The 8,470-nt window shown below is 31.2% G+C and overlaps 1 protein-coding gene across 2 annotated transcripts; it reads right to left on the bottom strand.

Annotated features, from left to right (window-relative positions):
* Positions 1–2,563: 2,563 nt before the first annotated feature.
* LOC121118815 (uncharacterized) lies at positions 2,564–6,321 on the bottom strand. Of its 2 annotated transcripts, none has more exons than XM_040713405.2 (4): positions 6,083–6,321; positions 5,407–5,526; positions 2,838–2,883; positions 2,564–2,690 (listed from the first exon to the last, which is right to left on the bottom strand). In XM_040713405.2, exons 1-4 carry the CDS (start codon positions 6,268–6,270, stop codon positions 2,676–2,678), a joined length of 369 nt encoding a protein of 122 aa, XP_040569339.1. In that variant the 5' UTR covers positions 6,271–6,321; the 3' UTR covers positions 2,564–2,675. The 2 variants fall into 2 exon arrangements, with proteins under 2 accessions (XP_040569339.1, XP_040569340.1); XM_040713406.2 differs by lacking the exon at positions 5,407–5,526 and adding an exon at positions 5,901–5,981.
* Between the last annotated feature and the right edge of the window lie 2,149 nt (positions 6,322–8,470).

The raw sequence follows: 8,470 nt of genomic DNA on the forward strand, positions 1-8,470 counted from the left end.
CGGGCTAATTTTGTTGTAATTTTCTTTAAATACATAATACAATATATGTTTACATATACTTGTCCTGCGTCCTGCACTACAATAAATGTTGAAGGTTTTTTCTTTATGGCAGAAATACAATTTCTCATAACCCCCCCACACACCCAAAAGTCATATGACAGGCAGTTGAAGTTCACATGGATCTTTTTTTAGCAATACCATTTGTCTCCCTCCTATCTTTTCCTTGCCCTCTCAGAAATTCCAACTCTAAGTACATATTAGTGATGTATTAGGCTTCTCTTGACGTCATCACTTATCACTGCAATTTATTTAAATTATATATTTTTATAATCTATGTGAGCATGTCTCCATAAAAGCAAATTTTACATACAGAGTGTTAGCCATCCTGAGATATACCCAAAGATACAAGTAAAGATAACTTATATACTTTTGATAAATAACCTGTAAAGAGGTAGTGAAGGGAAGTAATTTAGCACACTTTGCTTCCTAAACCTTGGCTTTTGATGCTCACTATGTATTTTTAGAATGAAGTCCTTTTATATATTTTAATCTATCTAGCGAAAGGAGTCCCTCAGACCCAGAGTCGAAAGATTTTGCTTTTATATGTATGAAAATGTTTATGGATCATTTTTGCCGATAAAGAGAACTGTTGAAAGTAACTAAATCATCCCTATTTTGCATCTCCTAACAGAGGCTTCACTAGAGGGTGGTTGAAGGGGACGTAGATATCCAATTTAAGGATTTTTTTTCTTTTTAATAAAAACTTTTTCGACATTCGGGCAAATTATTCAGCAGAGCAATAAATTAAATATTTGAAATTTAATGTTTGAAACTTATTTTCCAAAATAATTATTTTCTAAGAATGAGAATGTATTTTTACAATTTTTTTCCCGTAAAATTTAATTTTGTAAATTATTTAAAAAAAAAAAAAATTTTTTTTTGACATTTTTTTTCCAGAAATTATAACTTTCTATAAAAAGCGCCAGATTTTTCAATTTTTTTCCAAAAAATTTAATTTTCCTGAATCCACCACTAAAATACAATTATACGGACGCCCCTGTCTAATTACTTTCTGATTCGGACTCTCAAAAGTATGATTGTCCAACAACCGTTTCTAATAACAGCCCTCTATTGTTTTCTGGCTGAAGTTCTCAATAATAACGATAAAAAAGGATGGGGTAAATAGTTTGGCGGAAAAATATCTTAGGAGTAGTCACCAGGGGGAAGGGAAGACAGGCGTTCTATTTTTGGGGAGGGGTGGTTTGGAATTATTTAAAAATAAATCCAAAAATTAATTTTTTTGCCTAAGAAAATTAAAAATATAAATTTACAGCTGCTCACAAAAATTAAATTTAAAGTTTAAATTTAAAAAAAGAGAAAAAATATATATTTTTTTAGGGGAAGGGGCTACAGCCTCTCCAATCTACCTCTGCGAATATCTTGGTGTAGGTGTCCTATTCCCCTCATTATATAGTGATAATAAATGATTCAAAGTTGCAAACTGAGTGCAAGAAGAAGAGGATTGAAGACCTTGTATTTAATTAATATCTGTAGAATTTGCAACCAAAAAAACTTTAGGAGTTATAAAATGCCCTTAATTAAATATAATAAATGATGAATCTCCAAATTTCATCGTTATAGCAATTCATCAATAGGATTAAATGACTTATTTTAAAGTTATTGTACATTCTGTAATACCCATGTCTACAGAACCTGGATGTAAAGTCTGTTGAGTTATGAGTCATAGACTTGTAAAATTTGTCCCTATTCGGGAAAAAATTGATTGAAAGATGGGATTTGAAAAAAGTTTTTTAAATTTCCAAATCTGTTATGTGTATCCTTCCATTTTTGAGGAGAGTATATTTAAATACAAGTAACGATGAGTGCTCATGAAGGACAAAGAGTAACATTGATAATTTGTTGAGGTGTTATTAGTAGAAGCTTTGACTACTTGCAACTCGACTTGATCACAAAATCAATGACTTGCAACTTGACTTTGATCTGAAAGTCATTCCATTTTTTTTCTTTTTATAGAATCAATTATTTTCGGAACTTTAGTCAATCAAAATGTTTCAATCAAAAATAGCCGTAGATAATAGCATCCTTTTGCGTTAAATATTGTTTAATACTATAAGTTAGTACTTGAGTACCATCTTGCAGATATTGCTGTATTGCTTTTATTAAATATAGGTACATTATTCCATACACACTCTGTAACAACAACATGGCAGCGACTCTAATCTTCTTTTTTTTACCAATAATGTATTATCCAGCAAATGAGGCAATAATTAAAATATATATATAGTATTTATTTCAATGTTCAAAGTAGTTGCAGAAAGAAATACTAATTCACATTAACAATGACGAAACAAAAATATAATCAAATATTATATAAAGTTCTTAATATAAATGAGTAAAAAAAAATGAGCAGAACAAAGAAATAAGCGGGAAATTGTATTAAATATTGTTAGACCAGAACCTTTAAACCAGAAAAACCAGAAAATTAACCAAAATAAATACAAATTGACAATTTATTAGTGATTCAAATGATGAAAATAGTTAATTTAAAAAATTGGATGTTTTTAAAATCTTATATTCATAAGTATATTATTTCTATAAATATATGTGAAACAATAATTTTATTTATAAAAATCAACAATTCGTGGTGTTATGATTCAGACGGATCCAATCTATAAAATAGAAAAAAATATCACATATTATTTTTACAAATATATATTTTCTAAGAGCCAATGGAATTTTAGGGATTTTAAGCGTTCTTTATTCAAATTACTCCATCTTCCATTGACCAAAGAAACTATAGTAATTCATTTACTTACATTGTAGTAGGGCTCCAAATACCCATCACCCCCTCGCTTTCCGAATCTGAAAAGTGAAGTTTCCAATTAATAATGATTTTAAGTTGTAGCTATGTAGGTATTTCAAGATTACACTGACATGCTTCAGGTCTTTTTAATTCGCAATATAAAAGGTTTTCCCTTTGATGTCAAAGCAAAGAGTTTCGAAGAAAAAAGTGAAAGATTCATTATGAACGAAGATTATATAAGCTACAATAATAAATACTAGGATTTTCTTTGAATAAAAATGTTATATTGAAATAAAAAGAAGTGTCAATCATGATTACAATAATATATAATAATATTTTTCCATTTCTTTCTGTAATGAGAGGAATTCTAACATCTAAAAGATCAACATCTGAAGGTATATATTTGTACTCAACTTTTCCACCTTAAAAAGATAGGAAATTATCCCCAACTACTAAGTCAGGGATTTCCATCCGGAGATCCTCAGAGTCTTTGTTCTCTGCAGTGCATCGTCAAGGGCTCCGCGAAAAATAACATAAATTAAACATTTGATTGAGACTATTTAAACAAAAAATTAAAAATAACAAAAATACAGATAGGACATAAAATTGTCATGGCACTCTGCAGGTAATGTACCACCACTGCTGATAGTCTTCACTCCTTACCAAGGGTTGAACAAAATTTCAATCAATCAACGTATATAACACTTATAACAAGTAAGATACATAAATAAGCAAAGGTTCACACATAAATACTCCGAAAATTATCTTTCTGAAGAGTTGATTTTTTATCTTAAGAGTTAAAATAAAGTGGGTAAAACAATTTGAACTGTATATACCTATATTTAACCTTAAAATGTACAGGGTATATCAAAGGAATACTCTATAGATGGGCAGTGCACTATTTTCTTCTTCCTTTTTTTTTGACCAACTTAAGGCTGCCTTTTCTATTAGTTGAATAATTAAGAAATGAAAGAAGTAATTGATTTAAAACAATAATATAATGAATGTCTTAAGTAATTAAAAAACTTTATTTATTAGTTATTATTCTAATGACATAAAGTAAATAGATCAACCTCATTCAAAAATAGTTTAACTTCTGATGACATTTATTATACAATTCCTTTAGTTCCATTCCCTTTTTCATTTTATAACTTTCTACCCTTGTTGGTCCAAAAAGAAAAGAAAAGAATACACATTCAATATATGTTTAGAGCGTTTCTTGGAACATCCGAACAAAAAAATATATACATAAGTTCTGCTCATATACTCTATTGCTATTTCAAGCCTGTATTTATATATCAATATTTAACTGATATTGAACAGTGTGTAAAAAAAATAAAATAATAATAATTACATTGTGGCTATATGCTAATGTTTGATCTGACAAGGCATATTTTACTTATTAGTTCATTGTAGAAAGTCAAAAAATAAAATTTTGCTTCTCATGAACAACAAATTTACGAATTTTCTCACTGAATTCATTTATGTAAGTTGATATTCTGAAATCTCTTTTGTAAAATACCCTCACTTCTCTACTCTCAATTAGAGTTTAACCGCCTTAAAGCGCCTCTGATTTAAAAAAAAATATATTATTTACTATGGTTATATGAATAATAATATGATTAGTCATTATCAATCTCAAAGTTTTCAAAATCATATTGACTTAAATATCTAAGGTCAGCTATGATAAAAAAAAAAAAAAAAAAAATCTTTATGAAAAAGCATATGCCATATTAAAAGTTAATTTTCGAAATCTTTGATAGAAATTTCCTTTTCTAAAAATTTTATTTTTTTCCTCCTTCAAAAAAAAAAAAAATTAATCGCTCTCCCTTTTTTTTTTTCGTTTTTAATGACGTGAGACTGGATCAAGATCAATTTATTTTGTAGACCGAATTTTACTATAATATTGGTCCCTTCCAAAGTTGGACATAATTAGTTTAAATTATAACTGTCTTACACCGAACCCAACAATATTGCATACATACATATATACACAGTAAAGAAAATAAATAATTGATCAATTGCCGATTTTGTATTATGATAACAACAGAAAATGTGTTTGGAGTAGGGAAAACAAGAAGTATAATAACAAAACATCATCCCCAGCGTCAAGCATGGTGGCGTTTCTCTGCTTAGGAGAAAAAACAACTTCACTGGATCGAAGGGATCCATTTTCCGATTATTTTTCCACTTCCATTACGACAATCCCACACGTACAACCACCGGGAGTGGCTCAAGAAGAAGCACATTAAGGTTATAGACTGGTCTAGACAATCTCCATACCTCAATCCCATATAATTTTTATGATCATTGGGAACACTTAGAAAATCGACATGGATCAAATACTTATTTCTTCCAACGTATTTTACCAACAAAAATAAACTTTCCCTTAGGACATAACATCAACTTACCCATCAATGGATTATGACAAGAAATTTATATAGGGTGTAAATACACATGCAATTTAAAAACGTTTCAACATGAGAATGTAAGTTAACAGATTTTTTAAGGCTTCCACGGTACGATTAGTTAAGGATGGAACATATTCACACATAGAGCGTCTGGTGATAATGTAAGTTTACCTAGGTCTTGACATATGTGATAGACGGTTATCTAGACCTTGGAGTGCTAAAAATCGACCTATCGGTTTTTTTTCTCCCTCTTGTCTCTTTTCTTCTCGTGGATTAAATGGTAATTCATATCTATCCGGGGTTTAAGTGAAGGTAAAAACAGAAATTGTTACATACGCATAAACTAACTACTAAATAAAAACAACAACTATTTCTTCCCAATTAGTTTTACTCGTTCAAAGGTAAATACAATTGGGAGTCGAGAAGGTTTTTATTTTATATTAAAAAAAGAAAAGAAAAAGAAATCTAATTTTCTACACTATATACACAATAAAATACACATATAATCTCTAATATACTTAATAAATCCTCCATCAAGGACGGGGTTGCAAAATTGCGTGAATGAAATGTCTAATGATACTCTATATACAGGGATGTGAAGATTCTACTTTCTATTACTTGTACATATGTGCTTCCTGTTCAACATATCTCTACATCCCACTTACCTAGGTCTTCCAGCATCAGAATAATGATGTCTAATCTGTGAGAGCTTTTTAAGAGCGGATGCAACGCCTTCTCGTCTCTCCCTACGAATAAATTCCCATTTTCATACATAGTTTAAACCCTAATTATTTCATCTCAAGTCGTCCAAGTACGAAGAACATGGAATATTAAATGAGGAACTTACCTTGGATATCCCACGTCCGCATAATATCGATCAAAATTAAAAAGGTATTTCATAGCTTGGTCAAACTCTGGCGGGGACATGATGACTCCCTCATCTTGTTTTCCACTTCCCAGTCCACGTGCCTCAATCAATACAATGATCATCAAGGAGACGAGGCATAAAAGTCCAAGGTTTCTCATTTTGTTCATATTCTTTGAAGGTGAGAGAGTGTCTGTTGAGAAATGGATTGTCTCACTGAATTTAAATAGACGTGAATTAGGGAGGGGGAATATTTATGAACGCGTTCTTTTTCTTGTTTTGCCTCATTCTCCCTCCCCTCATTTCCTCTCTCTTTCCGAAACGTGAAAAGAAAGAGCACGCAACCGCTCTTATTCCCCTTTCTCCCCTTTCAAAAAAGTGTCCAAAAGAAACCGCATGGATAGGGTTAGAGTTGTATAAAATATGACCTAATTGGTAATTTATAGAGTGTTTTTTTTTACTTTTCAAAGCTGATATCATTATTCTATCGTTATCGAAGACAATAACATCTGAATATAAAGTAGTCACTATTGCGTCTGCCAATAAAAAAAAAATAGTAACAAAGAAGATTTGTTGCAGAGCTACACGTGTAAGTCCTTGTGGGACTCAGAGTACCGAGTGGTCCATTAAGATCTGAACACTTCGAAGTTTAAACTTCAACGACATATTATTGTATTAACGTACCATATAATTTCAACAAAATGAGTACGATAAATAGATTTGTGTCTGAGCTCTCTTAATCATAAATGTGTCCTTTAAGGCAATTATAGCTTCAAGGCGGCGGCAGAAGGCCTGGCACTCGTTGCAGATGTAGTACTCTGTCATAGTGTCCCAGTCCTCACTGACTGTAGCTTTGAGAGGCTTGATGTTTGGATGACGGATATTTCAGTCCTTTCCCATGATATGCACCCAAGATGTGTAGTCAGTGTAGGGAGCCAAAATTGTCAAAAAAGAGTTCAAAAGAGTCAAATGGCTCATGCAATAGAGTCTTGCACCGTAGGAGATGGGGTTCTTTCATTGCTGATGCTAAAAATGGCATCTCCCCCTCAAAAGATTATATCCCCCCCCCTTTTTATTAGCTCTCTGGAGAGTCTGTTGTGAAATCCCAAGATATCTTGCATGGAGCCTCATGGACTCGAGGGGATAGGCCTGGGCTGTTTTCTTTAACGCCTCCTTGTCCAGTTAGGCGTTATTGGCAGATACGCTGTCCTTTCCAACGTTTTAGACTTGCTGATGTCATAGACAATGGTTCTGGAGACGCTCAACTGCTTGAAGTGCACGAATGGAAATTCTTCGATCCCGTTCAGGTGTCTTTTTCTCGACTTGTATGTAAGCCAGAGAGCTCAGATTTATTTTGTTTTATAACTAATTATTTATGTTTTATTATATCGAAATAGGAATTTATTTCAATCTCTCAAATTTAATTAATCATTGAATTAGTAAGTGATGCGATTTCAATGGACCATCCGGTAGAACTGAAAATCAACATCGGTGTAATAGAAACAGTGGAATTTGTGTTTATTTTCTTACTGACTGATGCAGTGAATATCATAAAAAATTGCTGTTCTTGATACTCTTTTGTATTACATACCAGAGGTCCTACTTTATACAATTCTAGATAGTATTGTCAATCTTAGGGATTTCTTTAGCGTGGGAGTTTTGTAGATATTGTTCATAAACGATGGATAATTCTGAAAATTTGAAAGAGAAGTATTTTTTCGGTCCTTATTTTTAGCCCGTGCAGTTACTCCGGGACATGTTCTGAATATGAATGTTAAACTTATAAACGTTCATTTTCCTTCTTTATTTCATTTTTTTTTTTTAAATCTCGAGTAGAAATTGATTGAATATCTTTTACAGCAAATTTAATGAAACTTCATAGCAGCTAAGCTGCTATCCTCAAATTGTCAGGTTAACCATATTTATTTTTGGTTTCTTGTTTTGGCATACCAAAAGGACTTACGATTTACAACACCAAGCATGAATTAAAACAACTATACGTTTTCGTATGCTTTCTTCTAATAAGAACAGCTTATTAATGAATTCCTTTAGCCTGAATTAAGTCTTGTTCCAATCATTTTAGAAATAATTTATCAATATGGAATGTTATGTATGTTGATAACATTTGACATTTTTTACTGATGTGCAACCAGGGAAAAATATTGTATTATTTATGTACTGACTAGAAAAAGAGTCAATTTATATGTCGCTTCTAAAAAAATGTTATTTAATATAAACACTTTTTTAGCAATATAAATAAATTTTACTTTCTTTAAAAACCGTCATTAAAGGAAATATGGACACAGTTGATTAAAAAGTTAAAAAGAAAGCTTAACCTTTATTTAAGGCAAAAATGTTATTTCATGTTAA

Source organism: Lepeophtheirus salmonis, chromosome 5 (genome assembly GCF_016086655.4).
Source record: "Lepeophtheirus salmonis chromosome 5, UVic_Lsal_1.4, whole genome shotgun sequence".
In the NCBI taxonomy this organism is placed as follows: Eukaryota; Metazoa; Arthropoda; class Copepoda; order Siphonostomatoida; family Caligidae; genus Lepeophtheirus; species Lepeophtheirus salmonis.

What these genes read in the sequence shown, in the direction of transcription:
- LOC121118815 (XM_040713405.2), bottom strand. Translation starts at nt 6,270, where the DNA reads ATGAACAAAATGAGAAACCTTGGACTTTTATGCCTCGTCTCCTTGATG. An exon ending in GCGGACGTGGGATATCCAAG is followed by an intron (nt 5,527 to 6,082) that starts GTAAGTTCCTCA and finishes AACCCCGGATAG; the next exon opens with ATATGAATTACCATTTAATC. An exon ending in TCACATATGTCAAGACCTAG is followed by an intron (nt 2,884 to 5,406) that starts GTAAACTTACAT and finishes TTCACTTTTCAG; the next exon opens with ATTCGGAAAGCGAGGGGGTG.